The following is a 25,511-nucleotide window of genomic DNA, read 5'->3' as shown; positions in this document are numbered from 1 at the left end:
AACATATTCACAATAAACTAACACCGATGCCATGTTCGTTACTTGTGCCAACAGGAAACAGCCCTTAATGTTTCTGATTCTTTCAGAATAAAAGCATGGTTTTCATGTTTTTGTTTGTTTGGAAGTGTGACGTCACAAATAATCGAGGACGCGACTCTTAGTGTCAAAAGCTGACCGGATGTGGTACTGTTTCCGGTGTTAGTCTGTGCAAACTTGACGGTGATGCGCAGTGCGTGAAGGGTTAGAGAAAAGAGACTTGATCAGAACCCGGAGCTGGAGGTCCAGAGAAGAAGAAGCTGAAGAAGCTGAAGAAGCTGAAGGTCCAGAGAAGAAGAAGAAGCTGAAGGTGAGTGCTTATCGTCCACATTTTGATCAATAACTGATCGATCAGCTTCTTCTTCTTCTTCTGATCATTGTTGTCGCCACGGACTGCAGCTGATCAATACATGACGTCACTATTGGTGTGACTGATCGGACGATACAGGAAGAACCTTCCAAATTAAAAGCCTGATTAGAAAACAAAAACAGATGACGTCATCAGACGTCGAGGGCGCGGCCGCAGACCGGAAGTGCGTGTTGTGCTCGATGATGTTACTGATGAGCAGGATGTTGAGGTTTTATTTTGAATGACAGCCTTTGGTTTTAATTAAGATTGACAGAGGGACATTGATCCATTTGATTGGTTCGTTTGTAGTGTCCTGAGAGCCAATCAGAGTGCAGTTGTGTGAGAGCAGAGATTTGATTGGACTGGAGAAGGGTTAAGGTCTTTGTTAGAGTCAGACTGAGCCTCATCGATCAATTCAATTCAATTCAAATTTTATTCTAAAGGATCAATAACAACACAAACCAGAACCAAACCAGAACCAGCTGGAGGGACACATCTGCTTGAGACCGGCGAGAGACAGAAAAAGAGAGAGAGAAGAGGAGAAAGGACAAACTTCCCTCTGACTAAATGGAGAGAGGGACACAGCTAAACAAAGTATTAATTAATTAATAGAGGACAGAGTAGAGGACAGGAGCTCTGAGCAGCCTAGGTCCATAGCAGCATCACTAAGGGTTGGTTCAGTCCGGCTCCAACTATCAGCTTTATCAAAGTCCTGAGGGGGTCTGCCTCCTGAACCCAGACTGGAGAGGGTCCTGATACCTGAAGGCTCTACCTCCCATTCTACTTTAGAACCTCTAGGAACCACAAGTAGACCTGAACTTTGAGATGATCTGGCCCAATGAGGTCTTTAAGATTCAATGGAGCTAGGTCTCTAAGGACCTTGGATGAAAGGAGGAAGAGTCTGGAGATAAACCTGGACTAATCTGATCTCTCTGGTTAATTCCTGCAACATTTTCAAGAGTATTTGGAGGCAGACAATAATGAAAGACAGCAGTCCAGCCTGGAAGACACTAAAGCATCAACCAGTCTTTCAGCATCACTCTGAGACAGGGTGTCCCTGATGTTGACCTAGTTGATGCAGGAGAAAGAAGACAGTCCTGGTCCCTGTGTGAAGCCATGAGGAGGTCATTGGTAACTTTAACCAGAGCTGGTTCTGTTCTGTGATGAACTCTAGAACCTGAAACTCTTCAAACAGACCATTCCTGTTTAAGTGGTCACAACTGATTAGCAACAACTTTAACTAGAAGTTTAGAAAATAAGATTCAAGATTTCTTTATTGTCAATTTCACAAAACGTTCACAGCGTACAGAAAAATCAAAATAATGTTTAACAGAAGTTTCTAATGTCACTGAACTTCCATCTTTACAGCTGGAGGAAGGGTGTCTTGAATGTTTTCTCTAATGCCAACAATTTAATTAGTAAAGAAGCTCATGAAGTCATTACTACTGAGGGCTAAAGGAATAGATGGCTCAACAGAGCTGTGGCTCTTTGTCAGCCTGGCTACAGTGCTGAAAACAAATCTGGGGTTGTTCTTGTTTCCTTCTCTTAATGATGAATAATATGCTGTTCTAATACTACTGAGAGCTTTTTATAAGTTGTTAAACTATCTTTCCAGGCTATGTGAACTTCTTCAGAATTAGTGGAATGACAGATTCTTTCCATCTTTCAGACTGCCTGTTTTGAACTGATCAGCTGTGAATGATACCAGGGAGCTAGGCTCCTCCCATTCATCAGCTTCTTTATCAGAGGAGCAACTAAGTTTAGAGTTGAACTAAGAGATGCTGCAGTGCCATCAACAAAACAATCCACTAGTGCAGGAGTTAAATTGTGGTTGCTGATGTTGGGCCTGGTACTAAGGCACTCAGTATTGGGGTTTGGCTATCATGAATAATTAATAATTATCAAAAATAATTATTTATTATTAAATAATTGGATCTGAATTACTAGATCACCTCGGGGCACCACCCTTCTAGGAAGGGAAAAGATAGCCAATTAATCAAAACAGTCTCATAAATTATACTAAATTGTCAATTTGGAGTTCGGATTAATAATTAACTTAATAACTATAACCAAAATTACCACGTCAACAACTAGTTACAGTTGAAGGAATTTGGAGTTCTTGGCAGTGTAGAGGTTGGCAACATTCACTCTTGTGCAATATTAAACAGACAGGTATGTTTAAAAGACATTTATTAACAAGAATAAAAGTAAACATACAAGCTAACTACAGTGTACTCAATACAGGTGTGTGTGTGTGTGTGTGTGAGCCAAAATGGCCGCTGGTTGTGTGTGAGCCAAAATGGCCGCCGGTTGTGGGCGTGTCAAGATGGCCGCCGGTTGTGGGCGTGTCAAGATGGCCGCTGGGCCTTGAGGTCTTGAACACAAAGGAAACAATGGCTGCTGAGTGGGGACACTCAGACCATGTGCTCGCCAGTAGATGTGTGGAATGTGATAAGGGTTTTATGAGGTGCCAGGTTAGAGGAAGAGTGGTTAGTTAAGCATGCAAGACCCTGAGTCTATGTGTGGCATAATCTAAACTAACATCAAACCACTATACTATAAACAACTCAAATAAACAAATATCACATCAAATCAAAGTTCTATGCTTAGCTTAGCTTAGCTTGACTAGGCCCAGGTCATACTACCAGATTTGGTGGAAAGTCAATTTCTGGTGTGTTGCTCCTTTAGCTGGCAGTTCCTGATGGAAAGCCAAACCGGGAAAAGTTGAAGTCCTTGCTGTGTTTTCCTGATGGCAAACGGAGGGAAACTGGCCGCTCCTTGAAGTCCTTTGAAGTGGCTTGTTAGCAGCTCGGTGCTAACTAGCCGTGTGGCTCCTGTTGTTTGGGAGTTTAGCCTGCAAACCTTCTGTTTGTTGGCTAAAAGACCTGGTGTAGATTCCTCAGCAGGATCTCGCTTCGCTGCTGTAAGGAGAACAGGCCTGGCACCCAGCTGCAGCCGAGCGGCTGGGGGTCTCCACGTGGAGGTGTGGAGTTGTAGAGGGTAAGAGGATAAGAGAATAAGAGAGAGAACAAAGGCAAAACGGTGCATTTTATATGACCTGATGACCTCAGAGGTCACATGCCACTGTCAGCCAGTGAACTGCTTGGTCAGTTTTCACACCTAGAGGATTGTGGGATACTGGGGTTTTTCCAGGGCTCCTTTGTTCCCAAGACAAAAGCAGCCATGTGGTTACCTGATTATGCACCACCAGGTTCAGATCCCAACACTGAAGTAAATGAGGAGCTAAGGCTGTCACTGACAACATCAACATGGATGTTAAAGTCACCGACTATAATGACTTGATCTGTTCTAAGAACTAAATCACATAAAGACTCAGAGTGAGGAGCAGGTGGACGATACACCACAACATCCAGTCTGGATGAGGAAGACTAAGAGGAAGACTTTCAAATGAATTAAAGCTCTCTAGGTCTAGGATTAATAGATGAATCAGAGAGGAAGACTGCTGCCATTTAATCAGGTCTGACCACATCAAGTCACTGATAATCGATTAATTGGACCTTTGACTGACTCCTGGTATGATTCTCTTCTCGTCTAGCAGAGGACACCATGTCTCCCTCCGTCCCTTCGTCCTTAGTCGCCGTCCTCCTGGTCTTCCTGCTGAGTCCGGCATCCTCTGAGACCATCGAGTCCGTGGAGGACCTGTCCAACAGGAATGCTGACTTTGCTGTCCGGCTGTACCGAGCCGTCGCCAGCCGCACTGATGACAATGTCTTTGTATCTCCATTCTGTCTGTCCACTGGACTCCTGTCCCTGCTGAGCGCCACCAGCGGTACGACCAGAGACCAGCTGCTGCAGGGCCTCACGCTGACGGGACTGGATCCTCAGAACATCCCAGGTAGGTGTCGGTGGTCGCGGGTAAGGTGCTGCGGTTCAGTCGTCTGGTTCTGAAAGGTTTCTGTTGTCAGATCTTTTTCAGACATTGAGGAACGGGGTCCTCCGTGAGGGTGGAGCCACGAGCCTGCGGCAGGGCGTGGCCATCCTGCCCTCCCAGAATCTCCAGGTGTCCCAGTCCTACCAGGACCTGGTTCAGACTAAGTTCGGGGGCACTGTTCAGAGTCTATCCTATTCTGTGCCACTTGAGGCCATTGACACCATCAACCTCTGGGTCCAGGAGCAGACCGGAGACCAGGTCCAGGAGCTGGTGTCTAACCTGGACCCTCAAACTCAGCTGCTGCTCGTCACCGCCGCCTCCTACCAGAGTTTGTATCATCTGTCAGAGGGCGGGGTTACCCAACACCTGAGTACCGACAGAAGGGTTCTGATTGGACGCGGTGTGTTCTGTCATGTATCTGTGTGTAAATAAAGTTTTTTCTGTGTGTTTCAGCCCGGCTCAGTCCGCCCTTCAACTCGTCATCCACTCAGGACGAGCGTTTCTACGTGGACAGATACCACGTCGTCATGGTTCCCATGATGTTCAGGGCCGATAAGTACTTCCTGGCGTACGACCGCTCTGTGAAGGCCGGCGTGTTGAAGCTGCCGATGACGGACGGGGCGGCCATGTTGGCGGTGCTGCCTGATGAAGGTGTGGACATCATCACCGTGGAGGAGGAAGTGACGGCTGAGAAAATCCAGACCTGGATCCAACGTCTCAAGAAGACGTGAGACACTTTTCTTATTGTTCGTTCTTTTCCCTCCTTTATCTCTGTGACACGGCGATGGCCGACACAACCTTGATCACTCTCTGCTGCTTTGACGCCTTAAAATTACATCAGAACAAAGAAACCACATGGATAAGGACACTGGTCCTGCTTAAGGAAAAATGTGGACATTTTCTGTGGACATGGTGTCAAACATTGTCTGAAAATCAGATTTCTAACGAAAAATGTTCAGGAACCAAGTTTTCTGCTTGAGTCTTGTCAGTTTGACCTTAATTAATAAAACAACAGGAAGTGAAACTGAACACAAAATAAATCTGAATATCTTCTTTCAATTTACTGTGGTTTTATTTTGTTAACAGGAAGTTGGAGGTGCAGCTTCCTCGCTTCCTGTTGGAGCGTTCTTACTCTCTGAAGGACGTCCTGCAGACTCTGAACATCACTCAGGTGTTTCAGGATGACGCTGACATCAGCAACATGGGCGGAGCTAAAGGACCTAAACTCGACCAGGTGAGTCAAGAAGCCCAAATTGTGAAACTTGTACATGAACAAGAATAAATTCTCACGTTTACGAGCCATAAAAACAAACGACTACAGCTACATGTTGAAAGACACCATCATATGAGTCCCTCAGCAGCGAGGTCTGAACAAAGGTTCCCACCTGAAGACACCTGGAGATGTCAAACATGCCTGAGGGAACGCCACCTTCAGCAATCCTGTTGTCTTTTATTTTAGTCCCTGGGTCAAAACAGGAAGTGAAGCAGAGACTCCACATCTGTTTGTTTCAGTCGGCACTTTACTCACCAACACAGTCGTCTAACCCTGTTCACACCTCCACCTTCACCAGGACGTCATGACCCCTACCAACCTCTTGTCTACTCGTCCCCTCGTCCTCTTGTTTTCTTGTCTTGTCCTGTTAGCTCCCATTAGCTCCCATTAGCCCCCGTTAGCTCCCATTAGCTCCTGTTAGCGCCTACTGTGGGATAAATTAAAGGATTATTTTATGTCAGATTTCTGTCATTTCCACTTGTGGCCACAGAGGGGGCTGTTTCTCAATCAAACTGCCCAGTGGTTGGTCAGGTGGAAACGCTAATTGTCCAGATGTTGTGTGTTTTAGTTTCTATCCGGCGTCAGCAGACAGCCAAGTACAACAATTTAAGAGATGAGGCTGAAGTACAGTCCAGCTCAAAGTTCAAGGTCCAAATTCCTTCTGTTCAGATTTTGTTTGTGTTTATTTGAAGTTTAATCAAATAAACTTTTAAATAATATCTGAAGCTGGCTCCTGCTTTTTATAATGAAGTTGTTATTCTTTTATTTACCAGTTTGTCTTCTTGTGTCCAGGTCTATCATAAATCTGTCATCTCTGTGGACGAGAGCAACGATGGTATGACCTCAGGAGACACTGTGTTCTCCACCCCCCCTCCTCGTCTCACCTTCAACAGACCCTTCATCTTCATCATCTACCAGCAGACCACCACCAGCCTGCTGTTCATGGGCCGAGTCACTGACCCCACCCAGAAATAAATTACTTTACCTGGCAGGTTGTTAAGCCCCGCCCACCTGCTTCCTACAGCTTGATTGTGTTCTAATGTTTTTCATATTCCCCTGAGGATGAACTGGGAGGACTGTCCTCTAATGCCACCACCAGGTCAACATGTGTCCAACAGTTAGCTGCAGTACTAAAGTGTTATATCAAGTATTAATCTGTTATAGCTGCTAGCATACTGCCACGCTAAGGTTAGTGTTTATTTAACATGGCGCCCTCTGCTGGTGGAAACTGTCATTTGTTTTATAACTAAGTTCATCCAGTGGATCAGATCCCAAGATGTTGTTGTGTTTAGAGCTAATTAGCATGTTAGCATGACAGCCACTATGACATCGTATGTACTGAATATCCAATCACTGTTACGTCTGAATAAATGTGTCATGTTAAAGATGTTGTGATGTCATTCAGCCACAAACATAATTACATGATAATTAAAACGGTTCAGTGTTCAGTAGATGACCGACAGTGAGCTCGTCATGTTCTGACTCGTCCTCATTGATACTAGAGGACGAGTCGGAACATTCTGTTGATCATTTATACATATTCTGGTATAAAGTATGAATATAAGAAGCGGGGGGGGGGTCTGTGTCTCTGTCTCATCAGTGGTTCTGGTTCAACAGTTATTTATTCCTACTGTACAAACTCCTGCATCATTGTATATATCTGCTCTTATCTTTTTTTTTTTCTTTAATTCTATTTTTATTTTCTGTGTACAGTTTGATATTTATTTTTTACACTTATTTAAGTTCCGTGTGTTTCTGTACAAGAGAGTAAAGTTACCGGAGTCAAATTCCCTGTATGAGCACACATACTTGGCCATTAAAGCTGATTCTGATTCTGATAAACATACAGTAGTAGGACATAAGGACACTTATTGGGACAAATGCACCTTGGTTTAATTGTAAATATTTTCGATTTTTTATTATTATAACGGTTTTGTTGAATATTTGTGAATTTTTTCTCAACAAATTAGATTACTTATTTTGATTATTTCCTGAAAGTCGCCTGTTCTGTACCTCTCAGGTTCCCGTAGCTACTTCCGGTTTCCCCTTGCTGCACTTTGAGGCGTCGCTGCTGTGCTGTTTAAGGGTTTTCTCTTTAAATTCATCCATTTATTTTATACACCTTGGTGTCAAAGATTGCATGCATTCCTGTTACATTGCCCTATTGTTTTGTGTCGTTTATGACCATTGATATGAGTTTTCTGGAGGTTTGGAGACTAAACCAGCCCCCCTCCCAGTAGACCACATACTCCTATTGTATTTCATTTTCTATTTATTTTTTTATTTTAATGTTTATTTTTTAAATGTCTTGTTTGGACTGTCCTTTATATTGCCTGCTGCAACACTGCAAATATCCCCACTGTGGGATAAAGACAGGATCATCATCTCAGAGAAGTAACCCAGCAGCTTAGACCTATAGTATCATGGGAAGTCCCCCAACAGCCTAGACCTATAGCATGATGGGATGCTATCGGTCTTGGCTGGGGCACTTCCCTTGATTCTATAGCATCATCATCTGGTCAGATATCAGTAGAACTGGAGGCCAAGCTGACTCCATCCAGACAAACTAGATGATCAGAGAATGAAGCTCTGAGGAGTTTGGAGACAAACACAAGGACTTCTGTTTGAGTCTAGAGGGAGACAGTTACAGTACGTCCTTTATGTCTTTAAGGAGTTTAACCAGCTGATAGATAAATATAGCTGGGTGTCATCTGCATAGAGATTGAGGTTGACGCAGTGTTTCCTGATAATATTTCCTAAGGGAAACATGTATAATGTGAAGAGTATTGGTCCTAGCACAGAACCCTGAGGAACTCCATAACTACCTTCAGTATACGTAGAAGAATCATTGGTGGACTCTGTCTGACAGATAGGATTCAAACCTTTAATCAAATATTGTGATGAATGGAGTCAAATGCAGCACTAAGGTCTAACAGGACGAGGACAGAGACAAGTCTGAACAGAGACATTGTCTGAAGGATGTTTTGAGTTATTCCTGTAAAGTTTAGTCAGTAAGAATCTCATGAAGTCATCAGTGCTGAGGTCAGCCTGGCTACAGACATGAAACTAATCTATTAATGATGAATAATGTGTCATTTACTTTATAAAACACATACAATTATATAATTTTCATCAAATCACCTCATTAGGTTTGTAAATCTATGGTTTTATCTCAACTAGAATACTAGTTCCTGATGTCATGTCAACGCTCATCTAGCCAATCACACCAACAAGAACACACCAACGGTTTGTAAGTGGAGTTTACTGACCAATCAGGTGGCAGGATGAGATCATTAGAATACACAGTGCTCAGTAGATGCAAATAGAAGTCAGATTCTACTGTCTCTGTTTGTGACTGTAAGGCAGAGATGATGTCCTGTTGCAATCTGGGTAATGTCCTGAAGCTGCTATCTGAATGGAAACCCTGGTTGCTGATTGGCTGATGACCCAGTGGAGGTGTGACAACATCATGATCTTCAGTCTTGTCCTGACTGGATGCTGAAGGAGTTTGACTTCCTGCTTCTATAAATTTAAAGAACAGACAAAAACAGCTCATGGATCACTTTTAAACTGGAACCAGTCTTTTCTGCTCAGATTATTTAAATGAACAAATAAAACAAAAACTGAAACCAGGAGAGATGTGGACCAGGTGGGCAGACTATAGACATCTTCATCAGAGCACATTTACATTCTTTTGGTTTTGGTACCAGAAAAGTAAAACAAACTTGGGACCAAGAGTAAAACCAGTCTACAGTGGTAAGTAGTTATCAAGGCTGGACACTGTGTGTCACTAATCAGTCGACACAACTCACTAAAATATTGTTGTAGCTGAACACTGACACTGTGGAAGGACTTGTTGGTGATGTTCTTGTTCCCTGAACCCTACAACTCACCAACTGGAAATGAAACATAAATGGTTGTCCTACTTCCCAACTCTGGAGTGTGAAGGCATAATAAGTGCTAATGGTGAGTATGAGCCACGGTCTGGGTTCTGTAACTAGTAGCCCCAGTGTTAAACCAAGGTCTTTACCAGGGTTAGACCAGGGATACAACGGGGTCTAAAACATGAAACACTGATCCAGGTGGTTTAGTGGAGGATTTAATGTGACTTGTCCAGAAAGGTTAGATTAGTTCTGGTTCACATTCCTGGACCTGGTCTGAAGGACCTGTTTGTTATTTTACCATTGGCTTAAACTCACATAGACAGCTTCCTGGACTGGTTGTCCTTCACCCCGCACCCCCGGTCCATTGTTTTACTGCGCAGTTCCAAGGTACTGGTTCTGTGGTCCAAGGTACTGGTTCTGTGGTCCAAGGTACTGGTCCTGTGGTCCATCTTATTGTTCCTGTGGTCCACGTTATTAGTTCTGTGGTCCAGTGTACTGGTTCTATGGTCTCTCTGGTCATGGGTACTGGCCCTGTCTAGGAGGCTTGTGGTGTTGCTGCGGATCAGGACCGGCATGGGGGAGGAGGACTGGGTTGCCATGGTGAAATGGGCTGTCCTTAGGGAGTCATCTGTGCGACACAGGAAGTGATGTAAGAATAAAGACAATCACAGAGGATGTTCACTGTCAATCGGTGTTGCTGCTGTTTGGGGAGGTGCTACCTTTGCTGGACAGCATGGACGACTTCCCGGGTCCAGACGAACTGCTCAGATCTTTAACCTTCCTGAAACACAAAAACATTCACTGAACCTCAGTTTAGTCTGTCTCACAACAAACACCAGACCTCCACCCTGGACTGAGCCTGAAACCGCCCCAGCATTTATACAGTGATGTGTTTAGGCCCCGACCTGCACGTGTCTTCACTGTGTTGACATCAATACTACATTTCACTCAGATATTCCATACAAATTAAATCAGGTCACAGTTCAGTGGCTCACTACTTCCTGTCTACTGATCCCGTTTCCTGCAACAATGAATCACAGATGGTTTCCAGACCTGATCTCTGTGAGAGAGAAGGAGGAGCTTGTTCTTACAGAGGTCTGTCTGAGTTCAAAGGTTTGGACGATGTTGGCTGACTGCTTAGGGACCGACTCCGAGACAGTTTAGCCTTCCTCATCTCTTTACCTGCACAGAGGAGACATCATCATCATCATCATCATCATACTCATCATCATACTCATCATCATCAACTTGTCTTCATACTTACCAGTTGAGGAGGAGGTCGCTGCAGATGAGGACACAGACATGGACATGGACTTGGTTGCAGACAGACTGGTTTTACTGTCTCTTCCTGTCAAAGAGTGATAGTTTACTACTGAACTGAGAATTTAAACGTTTCAAAAATAAAGCATGAGCTCACGTTTCCTGTCGTGTTTGTCAGAGTTCAGTTTTGCGTCGCTCTGATGGCGCTCCAGCTGTTCCTGACAACATAAAGACGCCATTAAAACAAAGCAGGCAGGTTCAGATTGAAGAGACGCTGTCAGTCTCAGCCTCACCATCTCTAGGAGCAGGGTTTCTTCCTTTTCCTTCTTCTGGTCCAACAGGTCCTTCTCCTGCCTCTTGTGAAACTTCCCACAAACAGAAAAAACAATGAGGTTACAGGAGAGAAGTGAACCTGATGTACTCACAGTTGTGTCTTCACTTAACAGGCTGCTTACAGGCTCAGACAGGTCCAGTTTGTCCAGTTCCAAGACTGTCTGGAAGACATGATGAACACAGTTCATCACTGATCCTCTGTTACAGCTGGCATGCTGAACTGATTCACCTGTTTCAACGGTACAGTCACAATCTGGACTGGTCTCTGGTAGGTCTTACCTTGCGAATCGTGGCCACCACATCTTTGTCTTTCTCCCTGCAGAGAAGTTTCTGGACGCAGAAGTCAAGTTTCTGCAGAAAATGTTTGTCGGCCGGCAGACGAAGTGATGAACGTAACCTGGGCAACAACTGGCACAATTTGTACCTGAGAGACAGAAATGTGAGCAGACGAGAGATGAACAGATCGACAGGTGTTTTGGTTTCAGACAGATTATTTTTGTCACATTGGACAGAATGATGAGGATCTACCTGACATTGGCCACAGGGTCGTGGACCAGCTCCAGTGCTGGAATCAGGAAGTGTTTGTTGAAGTATTTTCTGGAGAAAATCTCGGTGGCAGTTTCACAAACATCAAGGAACCTCAGGCGGTTCCAGTAGCTGCGACCCTGAGCAAGATCTGAGGAACATTGGTCTGTTTGATATACTGACAGACATGGTCGCATGTTGTCTCACTGAACACCAACCTGATAAACCATTGCTAACAATAATTAACACTTGATGCTCTGCAGAAGAAATATCAGAGGGAAAGAAGTCCTGACCTTGGATCAGTCGCTCCATCATCTCCTGGCGCTGCTCTTGTTTGCGGTTGTACCGCAGGAATGTGCAGAAAGTCCGAGCTGCCTCCTTCTGCACCGGCAACACTTTCTGCAACCACAACAAGCAGAGTTACCTGTCTGTCACCTGGTTCACACCTATGGGATTGTGTCTGTCTCTGCTCGTCTGTCGGTGCTGACGTTGGTGGTGAGGATGAGGAAGATGCGAGGGGAGAAGCTCTGGTGCAGCAGTTCTCCTGGCAGCAGTCTGGCTAGGCAGCTGTAACGCTGCAGCAGCTTCTCATGCAGCCGCCAACGCAGAGAACATCCGACCTTCTGTTCTGCTAGCAGCAACGTCGACAGTAACTCTGGGAACTGAGGAGAACCACAGGAGAACAGAGGAGAAAAATGTCTGACTATCAGATGCCACAGAGAGAAAAACAAATGAAGGAGAAAAATAAAACCAGGTTGAACTGATGTTTAATTTCACACCTTGTTGTCCAGTGTCAGGTTTTCTCCCCTGGACAGGACTGTCTCCAGAATTTCTTCAAAGTGATTCATCAGAGCGTCCAAAACCTCAACAGCAACAATAAAAACTAAGCTAACAAAGCATACAGCAGCTGGAATGAAGTGTGGCTATGTTTTTGATACACCGATGATCCAGAAAAAAACCTCCTGACCAACATGATGCTGCTCCTTCAACATCTGCAGCAAATTTTATACACTACCGGTGCAAAGTTTTAGAACACCCTAATTCTTCAGTTTTTTATTACTGAAAAATAATGTACATTTCAGAGTTATACAAAAAGGCCTCTTTCAGGGAACATGAGGTGGGTTAACAATTTAAAGCTGTTCTGCAGCAATGAAGGTTGAATCAGCCTTGAAAGCTGGTGCTACTGATTCCTACAGGTGTTCCAACTTTTCTTGGTTCCTTACAACCTCTTCTGTCTGCATGAAAGCAGTGTTGGAACACACTGTGGTACCAGACCCTCATGAGCATCAGGTGAACAGTATTGTACTGCAGAAAGTAGTGTGTTGCTACAAAACTGGAGAGAAAAAGGCAATTAACAATGAAGAGAGACATACCATCATAACACTAAATGTAGGTCTGTCCTACAGGGAAACTGTAAAGAAAGTCAAGGTGTCAGTGAGAACAGGCACTCACTCAGAAACTGGAGGAAACTCTGACAGGAAGAGGTCTGGCAGACCCAAAGACAACTGAATCAGAGGACAAGTTTCTGAGAGTTAACAGCTTGATAGGCGGCTCACAGGACAACAGCTTCAAGCTCAGCTTAATAGTGGTCGTAGTAAACAAGTCTCAGTTTCAACTGTGAAGAGAAGACTTGGAGCTGCAGGTTTGACAGGACGAGTTGCAGCAAGAAAGCCGTTGCTAAGATGTCAGACTAAGACAAAGAGGCTCGTCTGGGCCATGAAACACCACCACTGGACTACTGAAGACTGGAAGAAGGTATTATGGACTGATGAATCAACATTTCTAATCTTCAGTTCATCAGGCAGGATCTTTGTACGGCGTCTAGTAGGCGAGAGGATGGTTCCACAGTGTGTGACATCAACTGTCAAACATAGAGGAGGAAGTGTGATGGTCTGGGGCTGTTCTGCTGGATCCAGGGTCGGTGACTTGTACAGAGTGAGAGGCATCCTGAACCAAAATGGCTACCACAGCATTCTGCAGCGCCATGCAATACCCTCTGGTATGAGCCTAGTTGGTCAGAGGTTCATCCTACAGGAAGATAATGACCCAAAACACAAGTCCAAGCTATGACAGAACTACCTCAGGAGAAAAGAACAAGATGGTCAGCTTGACAACATGGAGTGGCCAGAACAATCTCCAGAGTTAAACCCCATGGAGCTGGTTTGGGATGAACTGGACAGAAGAGTGAAAGCCAAGCATCCTACAAGTGCCAAACATTTCTGAGAACTTCTGCAACAGACCTGGGAAGAACTTTCTGGAGAATATTTGATTCCTATTGTAGAAAGAAAGCCACGAGTGTGTTCAGCTGTTATATCTGCCAAAGGTGGCTACTCTGATGAGTCAAAGGTTTAGAAAACATTTTGGTCTATAAATTGAATCCATGATTTGTTTTTCAACTCAAAACGCTTATTTGTTCTATGATTTCATTTCAGAGTGTAATGAGACACTAAACTGAATCATTTTCAGTAGAAAACTGGAAAAAGTCTGGTGTTCTAAAACTTATGACTGATAGTGTATGTTCTGTAAGATTTGGATCAGAACTGTTAAGGCATCAACACCTTGTATCTGTCCTGTTAGAAGGTCCTCACCTGCTGACCAGAACCCAGTCATCTGGATCGCCTGGTCCTTGTCAAAGTGGTTCAGATGTTTAGATCTGGACATTTCTCCAACCATTCAATAATCTGACAACTGACTGTTCATTAAGTGTGTGATGTATCGAGACGCTGACCTGCTGTTACTCTGGATCATCAGTGCTCCTTATTCACTCAGTAATGAAGCTACATGAATAAAAATACAACATACAGAACTACATCAGAACAGGAAGTCAGTTTGGTCCAGTTAGGACCTCTCACCTCCAGAGCATCATCCTGCAGCAGAGACAGGAGCTCTTTGTGGACCAGGTGGACATTTGAGCCGAGCAGCTTCACCACCTACAGGAAGAGGCAGGGCCATTGCATGACATTAGAGGAGACAGCCAATCAGAGTGAGATACTTTAAAGCGTTGTATGACAGATACATTTACATTTTTGCAAGTATCTTTTTTTATCTTTATCGTTTATCTTTCATGTGAATGTTGTGCAGGTCTGACAACAAGGACAGGTTCTGCTGAACAAATGACAGCGGAGCAGGACCTTCGTGTTGTGGTTATCTGACCTGGTGAAAACTGGCTGCAGCACTTCGCCGGACGCTGACCTCTGGGTCACAACAAAGAGTGGAGAAAGAAGGATAGAGCTCCAACAGAAAGTGTGCAGAGTCTGCAAACACTACCATGGCCTGGATGGAGAGAATAGGAAGTGACCTCACCATCTGCAGAGGTGTGAAACACAGAGACTCAGTGTGTTTGTGGTGTGTACCGGGAGGTTGTAGCAGCAGTTGCAGCGGATCAGAGTGGATTCTGTGTTGCCGTCAGTCTGGTTTCCTTCAGTCTGGAGTCCGGCGACACAAAGCACCTTAAACCTTTGTAGTAAGCGACCTTTCTGCTCATCTGACACGGAACCTGAAACACAATAATGGATAATCCGAAATCCACCTGACATAGAAGTCCAGTAACAAAACAACAATCTGGTTGTGTTAAGAAGACCAGATACCGGTGTTCAGCACAGACAGAGAAACTAAACAAGGGAGCTGACCCTCTCAGCATCCATAACAAAAAATTGAGTACAGTTCCAGACCTAGTGCTGTGGACGAGGGCAAGGCCCTGACTTCGTAGACACAGTACTGGTTCACCTTTAGTCAAAGACTCTGGCTACTTCCCTGCCAGACGGCAACCGTTGAAATTTCTGAGATGAATTATAACAGGTTTACATGGTCCCCCACTTATGTCCTGTGTCTGGCCCTGAAGGCAGCTAGGCCAAAAAAGCTCCATGTCATCCCTACATAGACTTCAGGAGACTTTCCACTGTTTCACTGGTGTTCTGGACCCCACCAGGTACAGAAGTATAGACACCCCTGCACTGCTATATGGACTGGAAATAATCAGCTGATCTTGATTAATCTTCTTGTCTGAATATGAATTATACCTGCCAGTCCGCTGCAGAGCTTCCCGAACTGGAACGACAAAGCTGCCATGATGGCTTCGTCTCCCTGCGACGAGGCATCACACACAGACATCACCAGAGGAACCACGATGTGGAGTCGATCGTCTGAGGAGGAAGACAGGGCTTTGAACCAGGTGTTTACACAGCACTGCTGACGTACTGCAGGTTGTCTTCTATCCACAGACTCACCACTGTCCATTATCTCCATCAGGTTGATCATGGTGTCAAAAGCAGCAAGGCGGACGCTGCTCTCCTCATCTCCAGCGAGGTCCACCAGTTCAGGGAGAAGCTCTGTCCTGATGTCTTCCACCCTGAAGGACAAACAACACACCTTGTCTCATCACAGTGTTACCCGTCATCGTTTGGTCAGTAATAGGTCAGGGTTTTGTTTGGGTGGTGTTTGGGTTTGGGGCGGCACAGTGGAGAGGTGGTCAGCACTGATGCCTCCCAGCCAGAAGGTTCTGAGTTCTAATCCAGGCCGACTGGTTCCTTTCTGTGTGTAGTCTGCATGTTCTCCCTGTGTCTGCGTGGCTTCTCTCCAGGTTCTCCAGCTTCCTCCCACCGTCCAAAGACATGCTGGTTAGGTTCATTGGTGATTCTAAATTGGCCGTAGGTGTGAGTGTCTCTCTGTGTTAGCCCTGAGATGGACTGGAGACCTGTCCAGGATGGACCCCCCCTCTAGACCAATGACAGCTGGGATAGACTGGAGACCTGTCCAGGATGGACCCCCCCTCTAGACCAATGACAGCTGGGATAGACTGGAGACCTGTCCAGGGTGGACCCCCCCTCTAGACCAATGACAGCTGGGATAGACTGGAGACCTGTCCAGGGTGGACCCCCCCCTAGACCAATGACAGCTGGGATAGACTGGAGACCTGTCCAGGGTGGACCCCCCCCCTCTAGACCAATGACAGCTGGGATAGACTGGAGACCTGTCCAGGGTGGACCCCCCCCCTAGACCAATGACAGCTGGGATAGACTGGAGACCTGTCCAGGGTGGACCCCCCCCCTCTAGACCAATGACAGCTGGGATAGACTGGAGACCTGTCCAGGGTGGACCCCCCCCCCCCAGACCAATGACAGCTGGGATAGACTGGAGACCTGTCCAGGGTGGACCCCCCCTCTAGACCAATGACAGCTGGGATAGACTGGAGACCTGTCCAGGGTGGACCCCCCCCCCCCCAGACCAATGACAGCTGGGATAGACTGGAGACCTGTCCAGGGTGGACCCCCCCCCCTAGACCAATGACAGCTGGGATAGACTGGAGACCTGTCCAGGGTGGACCCCCCCTCTAGACCAATGACAGCTGGAATAGGCTCCAGCCCCCCATGACCCTTCACAGGACAAGAGGTTACAGAAGATGAATGAATGAATGAATGAGTGTTTTATGTCGTCAGTGTTTGCTGGCAGGTACCCGGTGGCTCTAGCAATGTTCTCCAGTTGACGGCACATACAGGCTCGGACCTCAAACTCCAGGTCCTGACATAAAGATCGAGCCAATGGCAGCAGCTCATTCTTCACTCTGATGAAACACAATGTCAGAGAAAGTGAGACAATGCCTCAGAGGCACGGACACAAAGATCTGCTCAGAGCTTCATGTCTCAAATATCAGATATCATATAAGTGTTAATTTAGTTCTACAGAATATTAATGCAGAACTACAGTGCACAGATTATGTTAATGTAATACTGTACAGAGTACAGAGTATACGATGCTACACACATGTGAGAATCAAACTTGCAGGCAACTTTTCCTAAGATGCGACAGCTAGCCAGACGAGTCTGAAGAGAGTGAGACATCTGGGACTGATACAGGAGAGGGTTCAGCACCTGTGGACAGAGACAAGTAGCAGATGAGACAGACAGGTACGGAGACAGAATAGACAAACCTGACATGTATGAGTCATTTAAAGATCTACTTGTCCAGATCATTGAAGATGTTCTTCACTTTAAACTTCCTGATCAGTCTTTAATAATGAAGGGTTGGATCCAAAATCCTGTAACGTAAAAACTGACCTCCTGTCTGATGGTCTCCTTTGGCAACGCATTGATGGCCGACAGCAGAGTCTCCAACCAGGCGTTGCTCACCACTGTCAACAGAGAAATACACATCGGCAACATCGGCAACATCAGCAACATCAGCAACATCGGCAACAAACATGGCAACCTCTGCATCCTCTGAAAATCTCTGTGGTTCAGATGAGTTTACCTGTGTCTCTGTGGTTCAGGTGAGTTTACCTGTGTCTCTGTGGTGTCTCTGTGGTTCAGGTGAGTTTACCTGTGTCTCTGTGGTGTCTCTGTGGTTCAGGTGAGTTTACCTGTGTCTCTGTGGTTCAGGTGAGTTTACCTGTGTCTCTGTGGTGTCTGTGGTTCAGGTGAGTTTACCTGTGTCTCTGTGGTGTCTCTGTGGTTCAGGTGAGTTTACCTGTGTCTCTGTGGTTCAGGTGAGTTTACCTGTCTCTGTGGTGTCTCTGTGGTTCAGGTGAGTTTACCTGTGTCTCTGTGGTTCAGGTGAGTTTACCTGTGTCTCTGTGGTGTCTCTGTGGTTCAGGTGAGTTTACCTGTGTCTCTGTGGTTCAGGTGAGTTTACCTGTGTCTCTGTGGTGTCTGTGGTTCAGGTGAGTTTACCTGTCTCTGTGGTGTCTCTGTGGTTCAGGTGAGTTTACCTGCGTCTCTGTGGTGTCTGTGTGGTTCAGGTGAGTTTACCTGTGTCTCTGTGGTTCAGGTGAGTTTACCTGTGTCTCTGTGGTGTCTCTGTGGTTCAGGTGAGTTTACCTGTGTCTCTGTGGTGTCTGTGGTTCAGGTGAGTTTACCTGTCTCTGTGGTTTCTCTGTAGTTCAGGTGAGTTTACCTGTGTCTCTGTGGTGTCTCTGTGGTTCAGGTGAGTTTACCTGCGTCTCTGTGGTGTCTGTGTGGTTCAGGTGAGTTTACCTGCGTCTCTGTGGTGTCTCTGTGGTTCAGGTGAGTTTACCTGTGTCTCTGTGGTTCAGGTGAGTTTACCTGTGTCTCTGTGGTTCAGGTGAGTTTACCTGTGTCTCTGTGGTGTCTGTGTGGTTCAGGTGAGTTTACCTGTGTCTCTATGGTGTCTCTGTGGTTCAGGTGAGTTTACCTGTGTCTCTGTGGTGTCTCTGTGGTTCAGGTGAGTTTACCTGTGTCTCTGTGGTGTCTCTGTGGTTCAGGTGAGTTTACCTGCGTCTCTGTGGTTCAGGTGCAGCAGGACAGTCTTCAGGATGGAGTAGGTGTGGGTGTGGATAAGGATGATGTCATCTTGCAGAATGGTTAAAAACGATGTTGCTGCTGCCAACTGGATTTCAGCTCCAGCTCCATTTAGAACCTCCTGGGTCACACAGACAGACAGGTTACCTGTAAAACACACCGGATACTTCCTGGAGTGATCGCAGTCTGATGCTACATACCCGAACTTTTGGTACGACACGTCGAAACGTCTCCGCTGGATTCTGGCGTACAAGACTAGGCAGATTACTGATGACGCTGGCTCTCTGGACCTCCTGACCCACACTGAAGAAAGAGATGAGGACAAGAGGGGACAGCAGGGACAGAGACATGGAAGAGATGGATGGAGACAGAGGGAAGAAGGGACGTGAAGTAAGAACAGAGGACATGAAAGTGAATCCGCCAGAGAGTTTAATAATAATAATAATACATTTTATTTATAGGCGCCTTTCAGGACACTCAAGGTCACCGTACAAAATTACACACACACATATATGTAAAACATGTAGGTACATACAAATGACAGCAGATAGAAGTGAAACTATGGAGCTGAGTAGGCCTGTCTGAATAAATAAGTCTTAAGCTGGGATTTGAAGGTGGTGTCTGAATATTTTAAGTGTTCTGGGAGGGCATTCCAGAGGCGTGGGGCTTAGCGGCCTTAGGCTCTGGATCCCATGGTGATAAAGCGAGCAGGTGGGAGGGTGAGTTGGATGGATGAAGATGACCTAAGAGTGCAGGTGGGGATGTTTATGTGGAAGAGGTGAGTGAGGAACTGAGGGGCCTTGAAGATGAGAGGTAGGATTTTATAGGTAATGCAGAATTTAACAGGAAGCCAGTGGAGTTGCTGCAGGACAGGTGTTATGTGACTCATGGAGGGGGTTCTGGTGATGATACATACGGTAGAGTTTTGAACCAGTTGCAGTTTATGAATGGATTTGTCCGGTAAACCAAATAAGAGGGAGTTGCAGTAGTCCAGACGGGACGTGACCAGGCTATGGACCAGAGTGGCAGTATTGTCGGGTGAGAAGGATGGACGGAGACGGGAGATATTGTGTAGGTGAAAATAGGCTGAATGGGTGATATTGTTAATGTGATACTGGAATGAGAGAGTGTTGTGAAGGATGACATCTTACTGATTACGCTGGGTTTCTGGATTTAGATCCACATTCAGTTTATCTGAATCCTTGTGAATCAGTTCAGTGAACTAGTTTAGATCCTCTGGGACCAGTCTGCTGATTAACTCCAGCGTTTAATTAGTGTAGAGTTTACTGGGTCACAGAGATGGACTGAAGGCTAGGAAGAGCTACTGTTAGCTGTGAGGCTAGGATGCTAGGAAGAGATACTGTTAGCTGTGAGGCTAGGATGCTAGGAAGAGATACTGTTAGCTGGGAGGCTAGGATGCTAGGAACAGCTACTATTAGCAAGGAGGCTAGGAATCTAGGAAGACCTACTGTTAGCTGGGAGGCTAGGATGCTAGGAAGAGCTATTGTTAGCTGGGAGGCTAGGAATCTAGGAAGACCTACTGTTAGCTGGGAGGCTAGGATGCTAGGAAGAGCTATTGTTAGCTGGGATGCTAGGATGCTAGGAAGAGCTACTGTTAGCTAGGAGGCTAGGAAGCTAGGAAGAGCTACTCCTACTGGTTGGTCTCTAGAAGACTGATCAAAGTTCTGGAGGACTCAGACTCTCACCTGAATTTAAACAGGTGATCATCAACTGGGTCTAATCTCACCTGAGCAGGTAGACCGCCCTCTCAATGTCGTTCAGGTCTTCGTCCACAGTCAGCTGATCAATCTCCTCTGGAGTCTGACAGGAAACACTGATCATTTACCTGGGTGACATCATCATCTTCATCTTCATAATCATAATCATCATCATCATCATCATCATCGGTACAGGTATAGCAGAGGGTCAGACTGTTTCCTGTTTGTATCAGTTTCATTAGTGATCTTATATCTTTTATTGATAATTTATTGATCAGTTATTGATCAGGTATAGATCAGTTATTGATCAGGTATAGACAGTGGACTTGTCTCTGTCCTCGTCCTGTTAGATCTTAGTGCTGCATTTGACTCCATTCATCACAATATTTGATTAAAGGTTTGAATCCTATCTGTCAGACAGAGTCCAACAATGATTCTTCTACTTATACTAAAGGTAGTTATGGAGTTCCTCAGGGTTCTGTGCTAGGACCAGTACTCTTCACATTATACATGTTTCCCTTAGAAATATTATCAGGAAACACTGCATCAACCTCCATCTCTATGCAAATGAAACGAGCTATATTTATCTATCAGCTGGTTAAACTCATTAAAGACATGAAGGACGAGCTTTAACTGTCTCCTTCTAGACTCAAACAGAAGTCCTTGTATTTATCTCTAAACTCCTCAGAGCTTCACTCTTTGATCATCTAGTTTCTCTGGATGGCTTGGCCTCCAGTTCTACTGATATCTGATCAGATGATATCCTTTAACTCCAGGACATGTCCTTTAACTCCAGGACATGTTCTTTAACTCCAGGACTGTCTTCTTTTATCCTGTCTCAGAGCTGAGGAACTAGAGGCTGGATCACTGTCATTCATTATTATCAAGTTGATCCACATAGCTCTCTGGAAAGACTCCAACTGATTCACATCACTGCAGCCAGAGGTCACATTACTGCAGTTTTAGCTTCTCTTCATGGGCTTCCATCCAAGGTCCTTAAAGGCCTAGCTACATCTGAGCTCAGAGTCCCCCCAGTAAGGTTCTGTCTTCCTAGTGGTTCCTAGAGGTTCTCCAGTAGAGAGTGGCAGGTAGAGCTTTCAACTACCAGGACCCACTCCTGAGGAACCAGCTCCCAGTCTGGGTTCAGGATGAAGGTTTCTGATAAAGTTTAGTCAGTTAGTGATGATGCTATAGGTCTAGGCTGCTGGGGGACTTCCCATGATGCTATAGGTCTAGGCTGCTGGGGGACTTCCCATCCTGCTATAGGTCTAGGCTGCTGGGGGACTTCCCATGATGCTATAGGTCTAGGCTGCTGGGGGACTTCCCATGATGCTATAGGTCTAGGTTGTTGGGGGACTTCCCATGATGCTATAGGTCTAGGCTGCTGGGGGTCTTCCCATGATGCTATAGGTCTAGGTTGTTGGGGGGCTTCCCATCCTGCTATAGGTCTAGGCTGCTGGGGGACTTCCCATGATGCTATAGGTCTAAGCTGTTGGGGCACGTCCCATGATAATATAGGTCTAAGCTGTTGGGGGACTTCCCATGATAATATAGGCCTAAGCTGTTGGGGGACTTCCCATGAGGCTATACATCTTGGCTGCCAGGGGACTTCCCATGATGCTATAGGTCTTGACTGCTGGGGGACTTCCCATGATGCTATAGGTCTAAGCTGTTGGGGGACTTCCCATGATGCTATAGGTCTAGACTGCTGGTTGACTTCCCATGATGCTATAGGTCTAGACTGCTGGGGGACTTCCCATGATGCTTTAGGTCTTGACTGCTGGGGGACTTCCCATGATGCTTTAGGTCTTGACTGCTGGGGGACTTCCCATGATGCTATAGGTCTAGGCTGCCGGGGGACTTCCCATGATGCTATAGGTCTAAGCTGTTGGGGGACTTCCCATGATGCTATAGGTCTAAGCTGTTGGGGGACTTCCCATGATGCTATAGGTCTAGACTGCTGGGGGACTTCCCATGATGCTATAGGTCTAGACTACTGGGGGATCTCCCATGATGCTATAGGTCTAGACTGCTGGGGGATCTCCCATGATGCTATAGGTCTAGACTGAAGGGGGACTTCCCATGATGCTATAGGTCTAGCCTGCTGGGGGATCTCCCATGATGCTATAGGTCTAAGCTGTTGGGGGACTTCCCATTATGCTATAGGCTGAGGCTGCTGGGGGACTTCCCATAATGCTATAGGTCTAGGCTGCTGGGGGACTTCCCATCCTGCTATAGGTCTAGGCTGCTGGGGGACTTCCTGGGGGACTTCCCATCATGCTATAGGTCTAGGCTGCTGGGGGACTTCCCATCCTGCTATAGGTCTAGGCTGCTGGGGTCTTCCCATCCTGCTATAGGTCTAGGCTGCTGGGGTCTTCCCATCCTGCTATAGGTCTAGGCTGCTGGGGGACTTCCCATCCTGCTATAGGTCTAGGCTGCTGGGGGACTTCCCATCCTGCTATAGGTCTAGGCTGCTGGGGGATGATGCACTGAGCTCTAATGTTCTAATTTCAACTCTATTACTACTTTATAGCATGCTAACAGCTGTGTGTCCCTCTCTCCATCTCCCCTCCTCCCCTCCCCAGATTCTACTTTAGTCAGATGGGTCTTTATCTGGTTCCTCCTCTCTCCTTCTCTTGTTCTGTCTCTACCTGGCCTCAGTCAGATGGGCCCCCACATATGAGCTGGTTCTGGTTCTGGTTCCGGTTAGTGCTGCTCTGATTCTGGATTTTGTAAAGAGTCTTGAGACAATTTGTGTTGTTATTGAATTATAATTGAATTGATCAATTGACTAAATGAAGAGTGAATTATGTTTAACATTGATCTTTTTGAAGACTAAACTCAGATCTGACAGTTTATTGATGATGTTAATTTTCTCTGATGGTGACTGATAACCATGAGTCTGTCAGCTGATGAGGAGGACATCCTGTCTGTCTGTCTGTCTGCGCAGAGGAGGACAGACAGGTGGACAAACTGCGTCATGCTGCGCAGATAACGGGTCTCCCCTCAGCTTCCTGCAGAGAGGCTGCTGATCTTCCTCCCACTGACTCACCCACTATCACCATCACTATCACCACCACCACCATCATCATCATCATCATCATCATCATCATCACATGTCACACACATGTGGTCAACACATCAACGCCTCCTTCATGTGTGAGCAGCTCCTACCTTCAAGCTCCTGCGGATCGGCCTCTCGATGAAGGCCAGTTCCTGCAGCTCCTCCAGGGGGCCGCACAGCAGGCTGGCCGGGCTCAGAGCCATCCTGCTGGGGAACATCTGCTCACTGGGAACGGCCCAGTTTGCTACTGGTCGTTAGAGGAGAGGAGGCGGAGAGGCTCAGCACCAACATCCCTGGTGGTGGTGGTGGTGTGTGTGAGAGGAAGGGGAGGGGGGAGGGGGGGCTCAACCGTTTCCAAGGAGATCCCTGCTCGATCTATCCGCGGCGGAGGGAACGTCACGCCAGGCTCCGTTCAAAATAATTGCAGTTTAACAATCATTCGGTCATTTCCAGACGAAGCGAACCAGCATAGTCTCCAAACATACCAGTCTACAAGTCAACACGGCCAAGGCGTCCATTCGGTTCACGCCGTCTCCTCCGCGCTGCGACTATTTTATTAAAATCTCCTCTTTTCTGGGGAACATCTGTAACATCCCGGTCAGTTAGTGAGAGCGGGCAGCAGAGCCTCCGGCAGCCGCTGTCAGGGACGCATCACTGCAGTCGGTCCTTACAGCACGTCTCATAACATCGTGTCTTTACTAGAAGACACTGAACGTGAAGCCAGAACTCCGATGAATCCCAAACCTTCTCCGCCTTCTCAGCGGCTCCAGTCGGTGCGAACGTCACGTAGAGCTGCGTTATGCGTCTGTGTCCACCACACGTTATAGAAGAGGATCCCTTTATAAACCGACCCACTCAGTTCGACCCACACTCACCAACAAACGGCCTCATTTCTGGATTGGTCCGTCTCAAACTTCATCCGGATTTTACCAAAACGCCTGAAGGAATGTGTCCGACTTTAGAAGTGATCTGATGCTGGGACCGGAACCAGGCCGTGCGGATAGAGGCTCATGGCCGCAGTGCAGCAGCTCAGCTGGTTTCTATGGAAACGGCTCCGCGTGAAAGAGCTCATTCACAAAGTTTAGAGACTGCGTCTGATGTAACCGGAACACACGTGTCTGTATCTGGCTGTAAAACACCTGTATGAACACACTTGTATGAAAACATCTGTATGAATGCTCCTGGCCGGAACACACCTGGCTAAACACATGAACACACCTTTATGAACACACCTAGGCTAAAACACCTGTATAAAAACACCTGTTTGAACACACCTGTATGAATGCTCCTGGCCGGAACACCTGTATGACCACTCCTGGCTGGAACACCTGTATGAACACTCCTGGCTGGAACACCTGTATGAACACACTTATCTAAAACACCTGTATGAACACACCTGGCTAAAACACCTGTATAAAAACACCTGTATGAACACACCTTTATGAACACACCTGTATGAACACACCTAACTAAAACACCTGTATGAACACTCCTGGCTGGAACACCTGTATAAAAACACCTGTATGAAAACATCTGTATGAATGCTCCTGGCCGGAACACCTGTATGAACACTCCTGGCTGGAACACCTGTATGAACACACCTGTGTGAACACACCTGTATGAACACACCTGTATGAACATTCCTGGCTGGAACACCTGTATGAACACACCTGCCTAAAACACCTGTATGAACACACCTGCCTAAAACACCTGTATGAACACACCTGGCTAAAACACCTGTATGAACACACTTGTATGAAAACACCTGTATGAACACACCTGGCTAAAACACCTGTATAAAAACACCTGTACGAAAACACCTGTATGAACACTCCTGTATGAACACTCCTGGCTGGAACACCTGTATGAACACTCCTGGCTGGAACACCTGTATGAACACACCTGGCTAAAACACCTGTATGAA

General features: G+C 46.2%; 2 protein-coding genes across 3 annotated transcripts; one reads left to right on the top strand and one right to left on the bottom strand.

The window, feature by feature from the left end:
* The first annotated feature begins 211 nt into the window (after nt 1-211).
* serpina10a (serpin peptidase inhibitor, clade A (alpha-1 antiproteinase, antitrypsin), member 10a) lies at nt 212-6,935 on the top strand. 2 transcript variants are annotated; one of them, XM_084560131.1, is made up of 6 exons: nt 212-346; nt 3,945-4,241; nt 4,312-4,605; nt 4,731-5,004; nt 5,364-5,511; nt 6,343-6,935. In XM_084560131.1, the coding sequence occupies exons 2-6, from the start codon at nt 3,953-3,955 to the stop codon at nt 6,523-6,525; spliced, it is 1,188 nt and encodes a 395-aa protein (XP_084416257.1). In that variant the 5' UTR covers nt 212-346; nt 3,945-3,952; the 3' UTR covers nt 6,526-6,935. The 2 variants fall into 2 exon arrangements, with proteins under 2 accessions (XP_084416257.1, XP_084416258.1); XM_084560132.1 differs by having other exon boundaries at nt 219-346; nt 3,942-4,241.
* Nucleotides 6,936-8,766: 1,831 nt separating this feature from the next.
* Nucleotides 8,767-23,842, bottom strand: ppp4r4 (protein phosphatase 4, regulatory subunit 4). Its single transcript, XM_084559660.1, is given in 25 exon segments — nt 8,767-9,072; nt 9,750-10,062; nt 10,154-10,215; nt 10,526-10,616; nt 10,699-10,782; nt 10,852-10,912; nt 10,988-11,059; nt 11,150-11,188; nt 11,307-11,451; nt 11,556-11,703; nt 11,846-11,951; nt 12,041-12,214; nt 12,332-12,415; nt 14,405-14,482; nt 14,706-14,825; nt 14,906-15,048; nt 15,572-15,900; nt 17,005-17,112; nt 17,313-17,419; nt 17,606-17,679; nt 18,779-18,943; nt 18,946-18,952; nt 19,006-19,108; nt 20,553-20,626; nt 23,698-23,842. Coding segments are annotated over 25 exon segments (2,841 nt in total). The 5' UTR covers nt 23,806-23,842; the 3' UTR covers nt 8,767-9,026.
* Nucleotides 23,843-25,511: the final 1,669 nt, after the last annotated feature.

The sequence above is a fragment of the Chelon labrosus genome (assembly GCF_963514085.1).
Source record: "Chelon labrosus genome assembly, chromosome: 14".
NCBI classification, from domain to species: Eukaryota; Metazoa; Chordata; class Actinopteri; order Mugiliformes; family Mugilidae; genus Chelon; species Chelon labrosus.
The sequence above is the reverse complement of the archived record's forward strand: the minus strand, read 5'-3'. Positions and strand labels throughout refer to the sequence as shown.